General features: G+C 37.4%; 1 protein-coding gene across 2 annotated transcripts in view; it reads right to left on the minus strand.

Moving 5' to 3' along the window:
* Positions 1–2052: 2052 nt before the first annotated feature.
* TFAP2D (transcription factor AP-2 delta) overlaps positions 2053–18171 on the minus strand; it is a 58618-nt gene continuing 42499 nt past the window's right edge. For both annotated transcript variants that reach the window (XM_019457386.2, XM_053904807.1), the window contains one exon: positions 2053–3424. In XM_019457386.2, coding sequence (XP_019312931.1) covers positions 3205–3424 — 220 coding nt within the window. In that variant the 3' untranslated portion in view covers positions 2053–3204. The remainder of the gene's footprint in view (positions 3425–18171) is intronic.

Consider the following 18171-nt stretch of genomic DNA (forward strand, 5'->3'; position numbering starts at 1 on the left):
GGAACTGCAAAGCCAGAAAAAATTATTCCTATTTTCAAAGCATCTGAAAAGAAGAGAGCAGGAGAATGGGCTAGGAACCTTCCAGTGCTGATCTTTCCAGAGGAGAAAAATAGAGTAATTCAGAGTTTCATTTATTTTTCTAGAACCACCAAACTTAAGTCTAATGAGATAGCCATGGAGGTGGCATTTAAATTGGTTATTGAAACAGCCTTAGACATTTCTTTTCATAGGAATTTGTCTTCATCTTTCACAAGTTTAAATATAAAAATTTTACATTTATTATTAATTATGAGTAAGTATGAGAGATTTGGACAATTTTTCTGGGCAATAGTTAATCTGAAAAAATTTTTCATTGCTTTATTACTTAGTATAACACTGAAAATCAAATAGATTTTTGTGAGCTGCCTTCACTATAAACTATGATACCGATTATAATTTCACTTTTGTGAAAATTCTGATACCTAGTTTTCTTTATTGTTCTATATTAAATATATCTACTTGGAACTAATGTGATACAGTGGAAATGTGATCTTATTCAAATAAAAAGAGTTATTTATAAATTACCATGGAAGAAGCAAGCCAGATTGAAGCACTGAGTATTGAGGGAAAATAAAATATAAATCAAAAGTAATAGGTCCTTTGGCCCATTTTGGACAAAGAACACACACACATTCATTTACTCATTTATTTAAAAAGTGTTGAGTACCTATTATATACAAGGCAAAAGTTGGTATGTTAACAATGTCTATTAGAATATGATAATAAATGACTCTAAACATGACCAGTCCATCAATTCATTTATGGCCTAATGGCTGGTTAAGTTAAACAATGGGTGCTGTCCATTTAAGGCTCTTAAGACACCCAGAATCCTGGTAAATAATATGCACTGTAGTTTTTTATAGTTATACTTTTGTTTCCAAGGCTAATAAATAATACCACCCCATTGAAGTGTTAAGAACCCCAGCTAGTCACAACTATGGGTGGAGAAGGTGGTACTGTAAGCCAGATCTAATTTTTCATCTGATTATTGGTGAATATTTGACATGGTATATAACTACATTAAGTATCTAGCAGATATGCATATCAAAATGCCATATTAAATACATATGTAACTGTTAATAATAAAAGGAATAAAAGAGTATTAATGTGGAAATTTCATTAAGGAAATGTTAATAGCCCACATTATCTGTATATAGCCTTCCTACTACTTATTAAACTGAAATATTCATTTCTGTTTCATGTGTATATTTTACAATATGGGAAATTTCATGTAAAATGGAATAATTTATTTTGTGATGAAATTTGGAACTGCAGCAGAATTCCTGCTTTATTCTATTTTATTTCAAAAAACTTTTAATCCATGAGTAATGGCAAAATTTAAAACATGGAACTAGGTAAACACATGAAATCACAACTCATTACTGTTACATTTATTTTAAGCTCTTCTACAGTATAACTATAAAACCCCTTTATTATAGAATGCCTTAGTAGTGTCTTCTGTTAATTGAATTTAGTCTAGAAAATTTAGATTTTCATTGATTATTGTTCTTCTTTTCTGTACAAGATTGAAGATAAAGGTCAAATAACTTTAAGAATTATTATTAGGTAAAAATATCTTGTGTGCTCTACATGAAAAATCTTGAGCAATTTCTTCTCAATTAAAAATAATAGTAATATTCCCCATGGGATTATAATACAACAGAGACTTTTTGAAAGTAATTGAAATGTGTTAAGAAGAGGACAATATTTTCATGCTAACCTTAGTATCAGGAGTCCATATATTATTAAAATAATTTTTTTCATAGACGATGACCTACATCTTTATTTGCCTAGAAGTTTGACACTTGTTAACAATAGAAAGGTCAGTACAGTGTGGTACGAATCAGGTTTCTTGACACGTTCAGGTTTAAATGGACCAAACTTTCATTCAATTAGCCCCTAGCCTTTGCAGCCAGGAACCTCGTTTTCAGTGTCTTAACTAAAGGACAATGAAGGTACAGAACAAGCTATAAAAAAAGGAGGCATCTTAAAAGCAAAAGTCTTCTCTGATCATTCTGGTTTTGTTTTCTTTATTGAACACAGATCCGAATGCTTCTGTGCCTCTAAAGGTTTAGAACACAGCCATCAGGCATGTAGAAGAAGCACAAAGGTAGAAAAAAACGGCTCATATTTTAACCATACAATCATTGGCCACCAGCACTTCAAGGAGCCTCCACTAGTCCCTTGGGCTCCTCTCCTCTCTCTGAGGGGCAAGGATTCCTGGAAACATCACTGTTCTTATTTCCAAGCTTTTCCAGGCAACACAATACCACTGCTTCTCCTTCAGGAGCCCAAAAGCAGCAAAGCTACCCTTTCCTTTAGCCATCCTGCCAAGAGCCACTAAGTGCAGTCTACTTCCTTGAACTCTTAGGCTGGGGATGCAAAGAAAATGAATGGAAGAGTTCATCTCTTATCTCTTCAATATTATGCTGTGTCTTCTTAGTTATGGAGTGGGGGTAGATCTTAGGGTGGGGTGGGAATGGTCATACATAAAGAGGGCAGAGTTTCTCAGAATTTTGAAATACCACCAAGGCACTGGTAGTTAAGTGGGCTTAACCAAAATATAAGTGGGGTGACCAAAATTTTAGAATTTCTGTCAATTCACAGGACAAAGATTCATGACTGCCCTGTTCAGTTCCCAAAGCATTTATTGATGGATTGATTGCCAGACTGGTCTATTTAATGGAAAGAGGCACTCTTCTGTTATCAGGGAATTAAGTGAAGAAAGACTGGAGCTGTAAGCACTGGTGATGGATTCCAGTTGGTCATGCTTTCTAATCCCTAACTACATAGTTGGATAAGAAAGTGCATCCGTTAGATGTGAAAAAGCATGTGCTGCCTCTCCAGAGTCCAGAAGTGCTTAAAAACTGTGATGTATATAATCCTGAACAATAAATTACGTGCACAAAAAGTTTATCATAACATAAAATTAAAAAGTGACAATTTCATCACACGGTTACACTGCTGTTTTCCTTTTTTTTTCTTTTTTTTGGGGGGGGGTTTGTCCTTTTTGTTTCATTTTTCATTTCCATTTTTATTTTTTTTATGGAGGGTTGGGGGAGGGTAGAGATTTGGTCCACTGAAGATTAATCACCCTCAATGATATATATATTAGAAAAAATATCAGCAGCAAGACTCTCTAGAAATAGATTCTGTTTGATGTAGCTAGTCTGTCTTTTCTGTTTTGCCCTCTTTCACGGCAGCCTCTGAAGTTTTCCGCAGGGGGGCTTTCTCCGAGTTGGCATGTCCTTGGCCAGAATCCGCCGCTCCGCCATTTTTGTGGGTAGTGTGTTTTTCCAAGTAGTTCAGCATTTCACTGAGGACTGTTTGGAAAGTGCTTAGGGCTGCACATATTGCTGGAGTCCCAAAGCCATGAGTGATCAAACTGGAAATGAGAAGTGGTAGGGAAAAAGAAATGAACAACTTACAGTATGATACAGAACAACCACTTAACCCAGAACGTTCAATTAAACAGTCATTTATTGTGGTCCTAAATAGTGTCAACCGTAAAGAAAGGCAGAACACAAGTCAATGTATTGCTTTTGATCATAAGAAATTCAGGATGCATCTAGAAGATTTGTCATTGATAGACTTGATATACGTTAATGATTAGCAAGTCTAGGTGTTTAATACATGATTTAGCTCTGATTCTCTATCTCATTAAGAAATGAGTGCTTGGGTGGCTCAGTCAGCTAAGCATCTGATTCTTGATTTCATCTCAGGTCATGGTCTCACGGTTTGTGACTTCAGGCCCACAACTGGCTCCACGCTGACAGCATGAAGCCTGCTTGGGATTCTCTCTCTGCTCCTTTCCCACTCTCTCTCTCTCTCTCTCAAAAGTAAATACATAAAGATTTTTTTAAAAAAAGGAAAAAGTCGGGGCGCCTGGGTGGCTCAGCCGGTTAAGTGTCCGACTTCGGCTCAGGTCATGATCTCATGGTCCGTGAGTTCGAGCCCTGCGTCGGGCTCTGTGCTGACAGCTCAGAGCCTGGAGCCTGCTTCAGATTCTGTGTCTCCCTCTCTCTCTGACCCTCCCCCATTCATGCTCTGTCTCTCTCTGTCTCAAAAATAAATAAAGATTAAAAAAAAATTAAAAAAAAAGGAAAAAGTCTTAAGACTTCATTTATTTAGAAGAATAGTCAGTGCTTAGACAACTATGCACACCAAAATTTTAAATATAAGACATCATCATAGTTCAAACATCTGCATATCTTTGCTATAATATCTTGCATTGCTGAGTGGGAAAACTGACTTCAGCTCCATTTCTCAATGAGACAGCTAGAAAGGAATCCATATGCTTTAAGGTCTATCAGGGAGTCTGGACAATAAATGGAATTGATTGGAGCAGTAGAAGAATTAATCATGGTTGCATCCACAAAAATAACTGAGTGAAGATATCCATTAATGTCTAAATGTTTGGCTCTGATTACAAACTGCCTCTCTTCTCATGCTTTATTCCGTTTAGAGCTCTTTGTACCACTGGGTGAATTTTATTTTCCTCTATAGTGCCATGTTCTCTTGGTTGTAACTGCCCTCTTTATCTATGGAAGAGTATGCAGAATTTAGTTTCACTAGGTTAAATATTAAAGTTAATAGCCAATATTTGAGTTCTAAATCGATGCCAGGCCATGTTCTATGTGCTTCATTCTGTATCACTGTATATAATTCTGGAAACAACACTAAAAATGAGGTATTATTATTTCCATTTTACAGATGAAGTAATGCCCAGAGAAGTTAGGTAATTTGCCTGACAAATCTAACATTCTGTACTGCCTCTGTGCTTATGTTCTTCCCAGGCTGTGGGTATGTGTTACTCTTTTGTTTGTTTGTTTTTGTTTTTGTCGTCGTCGTTTTTTGGGTTTTTTTTTTTTTTTTTTTTTTTTTTTAGAAATCACATTATATTGGCGGTTTTAGCTTAGTTTCTCAAACTTTGAGTTCAAACATCTGCATATCTTTGCTATAGTATCTTGCATTGCTGAGTGGGAAAACTGACTTCAGCTCCATATCTCAATGAGAAAACTGGAAAGGATTCCTTTATGCTTTAAGATCTATCAGCGAGTCTGATAGATCTTATCAGACTTGTAGTCCTGGAAGATGATCATTCTTCTTACTCACTTGTTCTGTCTAAGATCAAGGTTTTTAAAACTCAAGAACAAAGTGGACAGGCCTATGTAAATGTGGAGAAGAGTTGTCACCATGATGAATAGTTTTTAAGCTGGTCTCCTTTCTTGGCAGATGACCTTTCTTGCTTCTATAATATGCAACTGATCATTAGCAGGATGCGTTGTCACCTTTGTCCTGCACTGAGACCCAAATGTGCCAAGTCTTCACTCGGGCTCTGACTTTAGGCACTTTGTGATCTGGAGGAAGTTTTTTAGCTTTGTAAGATGATAACAGTCTTACTAAAACATCTGCAAGGTTCTTTCCAACCCTAAGCCTCAGTCCACAGGTACTAAAGCTTTGGATGCTCTCCTTTAAACCCAGGATATGGACAGAAGGTTATGGAAATTGGAGCTCAATAGAAGAGCCTAAAATTGATTGTGGAATCTTCAACATGAGAAAAAGTATTTCTTGTGTTGTATACCCAGAACTAATATAACATGGTACGTTAATTAGACTTTAATAAAAATAAATAAAACTTAAAGAAAAGTAACTGTTTATAATGTTATCTTTCAACATGGAAAAATATGTTATGTAAATTGTGTTCATTCCTTCATTTAACATTACCTGCACATTTAAAAACACACAGGGCAGACTGCATAGGATGATAATAAGTACAAAAGATGGTTTCTGTTCTAGCAGTTTTCAGTGAGGTTTATAAATCCTAATATTTCAAGTAATGCAATGTTGTATTAGAATAGCACACAAAAAAAGTGTGAAATCACAGGATGATTAAAAGAAATTTCTGGAAACATCATGCTATTCTGTTAGCACCAACCACTCCGGAAAAAATAGGTTTATATTTCATTCATAGTGACATACAAAAAAGAGAAGAGGAATAATGTAGAATCTACAGAAAAATAAAAGTAAAAACAGAAAGGATAAGGCTGACTTTCAGTCCTAGACAGAAAACAAACTAAGGTGATCTGTTAGTCAAATCTCCAAAATCTTTTACAACAGAGATCAATTTTTGCCTTTGGAAAATAACATTTTCAGCCACAGGCTTAATATTAAAGTTTTACTTGGTATTTGCATATATTTTCATCAGATTAATCTCAGAGAGCATTTCACAAACAAATATTACTACCTGAGTTAAACAGTTGCCATAACGGTTTGAAGTAGATAGTCAAAATGTAAAAGTTCTAATTCAAATTCATCAAAAAGTTTCTCCTCCCAAACCAGACAAGTGAAAGAGACAACTAGCACTGCACTCAATGTGTCATCTTCATGCCACATTTTCAACATTTTTGCTGAAGGTGGCAGACGATACAAACACCACATCAGATTTCATATCATATTTGCATTTCTCAGGCCTCCTTCCTCCACCCTTTGTGATCATGTATTCTAGTTCTTTATTTTGAAAGGCTTATCTCAGGCTCTAAGCTTTTCTATCCCCAAACCTGTGATGGCCATTCCTACTTGGGCACCTTTGTTTGCCCTCCTTCTTCTCCTCAGCCGATCCAAAGTCTACCCACCCATCAAAGCTCCTTGGATGATGTTGAAAACATGTGCCAATTTCCTGGTCCCATGATTAAGAAATAGAAGGTGTGCTCCTGCCAAAGAGTAGACACTCGCCAAAGTTATGAGAGGACTTAAAAAGAATTTTGAGGAGAAAGGAGTAACATACCCTCCAAAATTGTAACACTAGAGCCTGGCAAGACCATGGGATGACAACAGACAGATGAGGGTAAGATCTCAGTCACCAAAGTAAGGAGGAGGACTGAGAGCTATATGGGTGACCTCAGAGCCCAAGTGATAATCAAAGTACACCAGATCTTTCTCTTTTTTTTAAGCTTATTTATTTTGAGAGAGAGAGATAGAGAAAGAGAGAGAGAGAGAGGGCGCGCACAAGCAGGGGAGGGACAGAGAGAGAGGGAGATAGAATCCCACGCAGTCTCTGCACTGAGCCGGATGTGGGACTCAATCCCAAGACTGTGAGATCATGACCTGAGCTGAAATCCAGAGTTGGATGCTTAACCAGATGAGCCACACAGGCGCCTCAAAGTATGCTAGATCTTAATGTAGTGGCAAATAAGAAGTTATCTGTATCTCTAAAACTTTGCGGTTTGAGCTCTTACTATAAATTGGTAATCAAAAGTTATAGTCTAATCTTAAAAAAAAAAATGAAGAGTTGTCAAGATAAAAATAAACCACAAACAAACAGCAACAATGAAAACAAACAGGGCTGAGATGCGACACTATCATCAACCCGTACTCTTCCTGACACTGCCCACTGTCAGCACAGTGGCTTCTGGTGACCTCCTGAGGCAGCAGCCCCTGGGAAGAGAAGAGGCTGGGTACCTCAGTGTCCAGAATGATTGACTTAACAGAAGGCTAAAGTTCCCTGATTTCATTTGGGAGTCTCTGAAGCCCAGAGTAATAGGATGTAGTTTAAATTTCTGTTCCAAGACCGAGGAAGAGGAACACTGCAGAAAAGGGCCCAAGGTTTGGAGGGAACACAGTGCTATGTTAGCATATGAAAGATTAAATGGTAAGTAAGATACTTTGCTTTCTTTTCAGAGAGTTTAATCTTTAAAACTGGCAATGGTATAAGGAATGGAGTTGAGACTTTTCTTTTTTTTAAGTATAGGAAACTATTTCAGGATAAAGAAAACACGCATGTGTTTTTGAGACACTGGAGTTGTTAGGTAATCTTTGAAAATTCCTGGAAGATTGGAGAGGAAGCATGAAATAGAACAGAGTAACCCGCCTTAATAATCAGAGCAAGGGATGGGGCGCCTTGGTGGCGCAGTCAGTTAGCCTATGACTCTTGATCTCGGCTCAGGTCACGGTCTCATGTTCCTGAGTTTGGGCCCTGCATTGGCCATGGCACTGATGGTGTAGAACCCGCTTGGGATTCTGTCTCTCCTTCTCTCTGCCCCTCCCCCATTTGTTCTCTCTCTTTCTCTCTCTCTCTCTCTCAAAATAAATAAACTTAAAAAAAAATTTTTTAAGTAATCAAAGAAGGGAAAAAGAGACAGAGTTCAGAAACTCTAGCATATTTAATTACATTTAACTCATCCTTTAACAAGCTTCTTGTAATGGGACATTTTTAAAATCAGGTACATTGAGGTTAAATTTACGTAGGGGAATATTTATCCTTTTCGGGTATATGGTCTGTTGAATTTTGATGAACTCATACAGTTGTGTAATCACTACAGTTACGCAAAATGTTTTCTCATGTTCCTTTTCAGTCAATATTCCCCTCTTCCCCTCCAGCTCCTGGGAATCAGTGCTTTAATTTCTATCCCTACAGTTTTTCTTTTTTCCCCAACTGTCATATAAACCAAATAATAAAGTCTATAGATGATTATAACTAGCTCTTTTCACTTCGCATAATAATTCTGAGATTCTTCCATGCTGTGTTTATCAATAGATTATTTTTTTATTGTTGATTAAGTAGTCCACTGAATGGGTTTATCACACTTTGTTCACATGATGGGTTCTTAGAATTCTGAAGTATTAATATTTTAAAAAGGAAAGTGACCACAGAAGTGCTGTATGGATTCAGTGGAGAGCCCAATAAAGTAACTATTTTTTTTAAGATTTTTAAAAATTTTTGAGTAATCTCTACCCCCACTGTGGGGCTTGAACTTACAACCCTGAGATTAAGAGTTGCATGCTCCATTGTCTGAGCCAGCCAGATGCCCCAGTAACTGTATTTTTTTTAAATAAAAGTGTTATTAAAGGACTAACAATGTACTTTACTATAGAATTTTAGCAAAGCATCTGACAAAATCTCCCCAAATAAGGAGAGGGGGCAAGTGAGCTAGATGAGGGCAACTTAGATAGACTCACAGCTGGTTGGATAATGATGCCCAAAGTGCAGACTGAGGGCATTTGTCAACCTTGAAGGGTGTTTCCAGTGGAGTTCTGCAAGACTCTCCCATTCATCACACTCTGCTTGCCATGTTAATTGACAATGTGGTTGAAGGCATCATAGATTTAAGTGCTGGCATTAAAATAGAGAGGAAAATTCCTATGTTGGATAATGGAACCAAAATTTTAAAATACCTTAATGTGGTAAAAAGTGTAGGTGGTGGGCCAAAATCAATGGTGTGAAATTTAGGTGAGATTAAAGGAAACATATCCACTTGCAGTATACTGACAGAGAGATCTGCACCAAGAGCAATTCTCAGAGAAAGGCTCCCCAAATCAGTAAGTCTAAACTAAAAAAGCAAAAGTCAGAATTTGAGGTTTAGATCACAGCTAGTCAGGCTTACAAGCTATATTTACCTTCATCTATTCCCTCTCTCTCTCTGTCTAACTAGATAGATTCCAGCTCATTGATTTCATTTTCCTATTACTAATTTCACACTGAGGAGCAGGAAGGGTCTGACAACTGACTGTGAGCAATACAATTACCTGCTGAGAAAATCCAGACTGCTATCATTTATGGCACCTGATGTTAGAGAAAATGTAACTTCTATTTAATAGTCATTTTCTTAATTTTATTCATGGTTTTAAAAACTCCTATTCTGCTAGGTCCCCCCAATTAACATTCTCAAGAGCATCTTTCTGCAATATAAACCATCTTTTCAAATTGGCTCAGCTCAGGAAGATAGTAACTATGCTGGATCCAAAAGGTAATGTTCTACTTTGGACTTTCCCCCTGAGCGTTAGGGTATGTTCCCATTTCAGCAATTGGAGGGAGAGCACAGGGTAGAACCACCCTTTCTAAGGAGGGAGTATGTCCGTGTGTGCATGTGTACCTGTGGACTTATACTGCTTTTTGTCTTTTTATAGGGTGTCATCCTAATCTCTTCTTGACCAATGGGCTTGACCTTATGAATATGCTCTACTGATGATAGAATTTAACTTTTTAAGGGAAAATGTACTGCAGCAGTTCAAACTCTGTTCTCTATTAGTAGGGTTAAAAATGAAGAAATTGAGACAGAAATGCAAGAGGTAATAATAACAGATGGGATGGGGTCCCTGGGTGGCTCACTCCGTTAAGGGTCCGACTTTGGCTCAGGTCATGATCTCATGGTACATGAGTTCGAGCCCCACATGGGACTCTGTGCTGACAGCTCAGAGCCTGGAGCCTGCTTTGCTTTCTGTGCCTTCCCCTCTGCCCCTCCCCTGTTCATGCTGTGTCTCTCCCTATCTCTCTCTCTCTCTCAAAAATGAATAAACATTTTTAAAAAATTAAAAAGAAATAACAGATGGGAAAGAAGAGATTGCTATTTGAAAGAGAATAAATTAGAATCCTTTCTTCTTTTTCCCTGTGTGATTTTGCTAATAAGATGTTAAGAACAGTCTATCTTTAACTCAGTGTTTATACTTATAAACTACCTGACATTATTGATGAGAACCTATCAGGAAATTTGCATATAATAGAAATTTCACAAACTTCTCTTCACACCTTATGATCTCTGGGTAAGTGCATTTTTTGCTTCTGGCTAAGGCCTTATATGTTTATCTTGAAAGTCTCCAAAGCTTCAATGCTTACTTGGAATATAAATTAACATAGGATTCTCAATAGATAACTACCTGAGGAACAAGAGCTATTTTACTTTTCTTAATCTAAGTAAATATGGTTTATATTCCACTAGGTTTGTTGTAGGCCAGAGAAATGTTACAAAACTTTTCCCATATTGTTCTAGCTGCCCTTCAGAAATACACTATCATTACTTTAATTGATTTGTCTAAACTAATTTAAACAAAACAGCAATTTATAAAAACATAGCCTAAAGCAAACTCCTATGGAATCTTCCCCCGAATTCTTCCTATCTTGGCAACAGTTGGACCTAGGATTCAGCACATTCTTTCTAAAAAATAAGCAAATACTGAATTAAAATATATTGAAAGGTTGGGGGGCCTGGCATGCTACCCTTGATGTCTAGGTCTTGAGTTCAAGCCCCACATTGAGTGTGGAGCCTACTTAGTAGAAAAAAAAGTAAAAAACAAAAAAACAAATAAAATGCATTGAAAAGGAAATGGAAGCCTCATTAGTATTTGCCACTGAAGACTAGGTCACTCAGGTGTGTCTGACAACCATGGATGGATTTTTTTTAGCTTTCTTGTGGGACACAAAAAGATGGATATAATAGATACTGTTATGCTACACACTGGAAGACAGAGAATCAAGAGAAAATCACCCCCATCATCATTCAGGTAATTAGAGTAAAAGCTAATTTCATTTTGTCAAATTCCAACTTTCTACCTGGAAAATGTTTGACAAGCAAACTTCTCTTTGTAAAGGTTGAAACAGTCTGGATTATTATTCTCATTATTTTGTTATGTTGCATCGTTCCAATAGGTGTTTGCTATCATAGATCTTTGATTTCCCAAATTGAATACAAATGCCACTGTCACCAACCTCAGTTTTTGTTTTTTGGCCTCTAGAGGCTGCAGGCAGCAAGGTTTAAAGGGAAGACAAGCCTCCTCTTTCCCTCCCGGATTATTCAGCTACTGCAGGTTTAGGTCCAAATGTAGCCTGAGGCTTAGTCCGTACTCCCCACTACAGTTTTAGGTGACAGTCAGCAAAATGCCTTCTTCTACTCCTGAGAACAGTCGTGAGGCAGATGGCTGGGAACCAGCCCCTGGAGAACACCAGCAAAGGATTGTGGGGCTTTTCTGCAAAACCTTACTTCTTTTCAGGGCTGTGAGGGTAAGGCGCTTCATCTCTCTGAGGTAGCACAAACCCTGAATATAGGCCATGGACAGAGACCTCACCCAGAGGAAAGTAGCTGGGGCTTATCCTCCCAAAACTTGATGGCATCTATCCTTTGTAGCCTAACTGGCTGCAGATATAGAGGAAGAGAGAAACTGTCTGATCGAGCTTATTTTCTACATAGATTATATTGTCCCATGGTCCTAAGTGCTTTTAAAATGGAATTTAATTAAGGAGCATAATTAAGGTATATAGTTCTCTGGTGGTGACAAATTACTGAGATGTACTCATTAGCAAGGCCTTACCAGCACTCACAAGTGTTCTGTGCTTCCTTCAGCTGGTGGTATCCCCAGATACAGCTACCAAAGTCCACCCAGGGAGCTTCTTAAAAGATACCAAAGTGCGGGTCTGACTCCAAAGATCCTGATTTAATTACTTTGGTATAGGTCCAAAACATTAGTATTTTTTAAATGGTACCTATTCAATTTAAATGCAACCAGGGAGTTGGGTATGTGCCCCTAGTGCCAAGAAGTAACACCTAACTACCATGTCTGCTATCCTTCCCAGAAAAAGAGAATGAAGAACTTAGCATTTCCCCCAAGAACTTCTGTAGAACCTGAGTTTCATGGGATGTGAATAGTTATTCTGAGAAAAAAAGAGTTCCTGTGATCGCGTTTTGGAAACATGGGGCTAAGCATTTCTTCCATTCATAAAGGGTTCTGGGAGCTTTTGATATGCTAATGTGTAACTGGCATACTTCAAGGAGAGTATAATAGGCAGGGTTTCCTGAACCATAAAACACTTGACCATGAGACACTTTCAAGGAGCATCTCATGAGGCTAATGTTCTACAAAACTCACTTTGGAGAAGTGTATTTATGACATCCCTGAATCTCTGCCAGACTGGGTGATGTGTTGCCTATCTACCATCATAAGGTCTCATTCTTCCTGCTCTTCTCAGCCACTTACTCAGGTCCCAAAGGGGATTGAGTCCTTGTGATTCCATTTTACTTCAATCCAGCTCATTAGCAAAGGAGGCTAAGGATATGATCATTGCATGTGCATTAGGAAAGACCCAAGTCAGTCACATTCTAGTCAACTCTTTGAAGGTGAAGATATTTTTGACATCTGCACCCTATTTTTGCATATAAGAATAGAGTTTTTAGGAATAAATTAACCATCTCCTTATATTTCTCCCTACCAGGCAATTTATATTTTCTATTTAGAATAAGGGAATGGAAATGCTAAGCTTAGGGCTCTGTGCTTTCTTAGATGAATTTTATTCAATTGTCAACTTTTTAAAATGAACAATTTTCTGAAACATAAAGAGAAAAAAATGAGATCATATGGTAACACAGAATAGAATAATGATTTAACAGGGAGCAGGAAATGGAGAATAGGGTAAAAGATCATTGGTGTAGAATGAACCTTAGGGATCATCCAACTTAAACGTATTAATTTATAGATGAACATGCAGAGGCCAGACTGGTAAAATGTCACTTCTAAAACCATACTATCAGCTGGAAACAAGACGAGACAGAGTTAGGTCCCTGAAACCCATCCTGAGTGCTTCCCACAATCCTGTGTTGTCTCCCCAGACCCTCCCCAAATCCAGAGCTCAACAAAGATAGAAATTATTGAAATAAAAATGTATCCAACTTCTTTACCAACTATGCACTCCTGAGGCAATAATTCACATGTGTTGTTTTTACAGGGCCATGTTTGCGACTTGCAGTTGCCTCAGGGGGTGCCTGGGTGGCTCAGTTGGTTGAGTGTTGGACTTCAGCTCCCGTCATGATCTTGCAGTTTGTGGGTTCGAGCCTCGCATTGGGCTCTGTGCTGACAGCTGAGAGCCTGGAGCCTGCTTCAGATTCTGTGTCCCCCTCCCCTGCTCATGCTTTGTCACTCTCTCAAGAATAAATAAACATTAAAAAAAAATTTTGAAATAAAAAGGAAACAATTTCTTCTGGTTTCTATTGTTTGAATTACTAGTTTCCTATGTGCTGACCCTAAAAATCCATTAAATTGCCATCAAGTGACCTTCAAGGGATGCTTTTATATGTGTATCTCCTGCGGCATTTGCTTTGGTACCATGCAGCTTGTGAAGTATGATAAATATTGGCAACTGATTTAACTCTTAAATTTCTTGCCCAATGTTAAGTTAATCTAAGTAATTTAATGTAGGTTCCTACAAGAAGTTCATCATGGTTCCACCTGTTTGCTAAGGAAGTGAAATTGTTTACTTTTTACTCTACATTTTATTTTTACTCTACATTTTTACTAGGAAATTTTTTACTTCAAAGGAGACTATTTTTACTCTTATGTAAATAGAAACTGTCCTTATTTAACTAGTGAATAAAAGGTGACCACCTACAGTTATGTGTTGCTTTGTTTGCACATGGGAATTGTACTCAGTTTCTTGAAGTTTAAGCTAAAGTTTTAAAGTTTAATTTCAACCTTACATAAAGGAGCTTAAGTTTGGGAAATATAGGACTTTTATTCTTCACAATTCAGGCCCATTATTTTGAATATTCTTAATTTTTTTAGTTTTTTAAAATGTTTATTCATTTTTGAGAGAGAGAGAGAGAGTGAGTGCAAGCAGGGGAAGGACAGAGAGAGAGGGAGACACAGAATCTGAAGCAGGCTCCAGGCTGAATACTAAATCAGCACAGAGCCCAAAGTGGGGCTTGAACCCATGAACCGTAAGATCATGACTGGAGCTGAAGGCAGGGGCTTAACTGATTGAGCCACCCATGCATCCTTCATTATTTTGAATACTCTTAAATAAAATGGTCTTGAAAGACCCCTTGAACTGGCAGAACATCCTGAAGAAGGCTTAATAATTTAACTTCTTAAATGCCAATCCTAGTTGTATAATTCCATGGCGTTTTCTCTTTTGAAATTAGACATTTAATTGAAATGCCTTCATTTCTCTTGTGACATGCAAGAATGCTTTCACAAGATTAATAAAATCATCCAATGCTGATTACCTTCCCTAACACTTTTCCATCCCCACCCCCCACCCCCCCCCACCCCCCCGCCTACAAAATGAGAAAAATAAAAACAAGAAACAAAACATACACACTTTGGGAGTTTCAGTTTCTGGAGAAAACCAAACATGTCATGTTTAAGTAGAGACACACATCCTCTCTTGAGGGTGTTGTGGAGAAGGTAGTCGAGCTGACTGGAATTCATGTCATATGTGGAATACTAAAGCAAAGGGGGATGAACAGCCCAGAAAGAGAAAACTCAGACACCAGAGCTGTCTTTAGAAATTGGGAGGGAAACAGAACTAAACTGACTCTGGAAGGCCCCCAAGGAGTGGGATGTTAGGGAGACAGACGTTGCCTCCATGGAAGGAAGGCATTTCAAATAGAGTTGGTAGAGATAGAAGGGATGTCTAGGAATTAAAAGAGCAGTCTATCATTGAAAGTTTTTAAGCCCGGAATGGGTGACAACCTGACAAGGATGTTGAAGAGAAGATCCAAATGTTGAGGGAGAGTGGGAAATGTAAGGGGCCTTCCAACATTGAGAATCAATGAAGAAAATGTAATCACAAGCAAAATACAGTTATCTGGGACTGCCTATACATTTCTTATTTCCAGGAACTATGGGAGTAGTAGAAAGGTCTATTTCTGAGAAGGTGTGATGTCAATACACTTTTTGACTCAAACAGAAGAATTAAGCACATTGATCATTTCACTTCCCCAGCCCATGGTTCAATTAAAACACCATGGCCCTGGGAATAAGCCAGTGGAGAATACATCCAAGACCTAATAGAGATATTATCATAATCTACATTGATTAACATATTTATTGGGTACATACTATGTGCTAAATACTATGGATAGATAGATGAAAGCCTTTCCTAATCACCCCAGGTAATTACCTCTACTGTGCTTAATCCTTCATTACAAAATTTCTCATATATTGCAAGTCTTTGTAAGTAATTTTCCTCCACATTACAAGTTCCCAAGGAATGGGACAATCCTTTAGTTCCAATCTTTGTACCACTGGCCATTACCACAGTAAAATACAAGAAACAATAAAATTTCAGGCAAGGTGGGAAGGAAAATTTCCTCATTTTTCTAATAGGCTTCTCTTTCAGAACTGAGCTTTAAAGATAGTCTAACTTCCTCCCCTTATTTACGTTGTTAGACACACTTTTACTGGACCTTAGATTCAAGGCAATTATGAGAATGTAAGAGACAAAGAAGGGAAAAGTTGTTAAGATTTCCTAAGATCGCAAAGAGGGGAATTCCTAACATTTCAGAAAATTAGGCATCTGGGTTTCTGTCTGAGCTGAGTGTGTTCTGTCCAGAGGCCCAATGCCACCTTGGTCTAATTGCCACCACTCTTTCTGGGAATTGTATTTGCAGGGTCTTCTGCAGATTTCAATCAATTCTCGTCCCCCTTCCAGTAGATATTATGGTGTCTGCTGTCTTCTCCACACTTTTGATGGTATTCAGTAAACTATAAATAATGAATAAATCTGCCTCCTGTCATTTTGATGGAAACAAGCAGCTTTCCAGGGTATGAATTTGGAGAAGGGTCACTGCTATACAGTTACCCAGATCACACTAATATGTCAACTACCACAGAAAACTGGAAGTAGTTATCTGTGCTTTATAAGGTCAGATCATTCCCTAGTTTTACCTGGACACATTCAATGTGCTGAAAGTAAGCCACAGTTCTCAAGGTACCAAATCAGCCACTCTGCAAGGTGTAATTCAAGTGGTCTGCATTGGGAACAGTATTTTGACCAAGTAAAATAGCACAAGTTGATGTTACTAATTACAGCATTCTCTATGTCTATTCAACCATGCTGTATCCTTACTTCTTTTCCACCCAGAACTCAGCAAAAATAGTGGAAAATCAGACTACCAATGGACTGTTTTCAAAGTTGTGTTATGCTTCCTTTCTAATTCATTTTTCTCTTGAGCTTATACTACTATCAAAATTAAAGTTACTGCTGTCAGTTGGAAATTATGAAGGAGACACATTCTATGCGGACATATTTTTACCCAGATTATTAGAAGAATAATAAATGTAGAATCCTTTTAACACGTTAGTATACAAGATAGAGCTTTATACAATTCTCAGTGTCATTTTAAAAATGAATTAGAATTGTTTCTCTTCCAAAGTTAAAAAAAAAAAGTTAATAGTCTAGAAACATCCTAGGGCTCTGTTTCTTAAAGATGTCTAACTATCAGAAACAACTTCAGAGCTTTGCAAACAACCCAGATGCCCAAGTTCAAGGCTAAACTTGACCTATTAAATTAGATCTTTTAAAATGTGTTTGTGTCCTTGAGATTTTTAAAAAGCTCCAAGAAAGATTTAAGGGCTTACTTAAAAAGCATGAAGTCTTTTTCAAGGTTAGGCAGCAAGCTGACCTTTACTGTCCTATTAAGCTATTCTACTGAGGTTTCTTTTAATAAATGCATAATAAAAAAATACATACATTTAAATTTGCTCTACATTGGGAGACTTCAACTTGGGTTTTAATTGGAAATGTCAACCACGTATCTTTTATTTAAAAGGACATAGTTTAAGACATGCAAAAAAATGGCCACTTATGTTATACCATGTGTAAAAATTAACTCAAAATGGATCAAACACCTAACTAAACTTAAGACCTACAACTATAAAACTCTTAGAAGAAAACATATGGGGGAAGCTTCATGACTTCGGATTTGGCAAGGATTTCCTGGATATGACAACAAAAGCACATGCAACAAAAGTAAAAACAGGCAAGTTGAACAACACAAAAATTTCTGTGTATTGAAGGACATAATCAGCACAATAAAAAAAGACAACCTACAGAATGAAAAAAAATATTTGCAAATTATATGTCTAAAAGGTGCTAACATTCAGAATATATAAAGAACTTCTACAACTCAACAACACAAAAGCAAATAACCAGAAAAATGGGCAAAAAAACTTGAATAGGCATGTCTCCAAAAATGACACATAAATGGTCAACAAGCTTATGCAAAGATGCTTCACATCATTCATCACTGGAAAAATACAAGTCAAAACCAAAATGAGATATCACCTCATACCCATGAAGATAGCCGCTATCAAAAACAAAAACAAAAATAGTAAATAATAAGTATTGGCATGGATGTCGGGGAATTAGAACCCTTGTACACTGTTGGTGAGAATGTAAAATGGTGCACTCACTGTGAGAAAGAATTAACATATTTATTGGACATACTCTGTGTGCTAAGTACTGTGGATTGAAAGATGAAAGCATTTCCTAATTACCCCAGGTCATTACCCGTGCCCTGCTTAATCCTGTATGATAAAGTCTCTCTCATATATTATAAGTCTATGGCAGTTTCTCAAAAAATAAAA

The sequence above is a fragment of the Panthera pardus genome, unplaced genomic scaffold (genome assembly GCF_024362965.1).
Source record: "Panthera pardus isolate Hobbes unplaced genomic scaffold, ASM2436296v1 HiC_scaffold_17, whole genome shotgun sequence".
Lineage (NCBI taxonomy): Eukaryota > Metazoa > Chordata > Mammalia > Carnivora > Felidae > Panthera > Panthera pardus.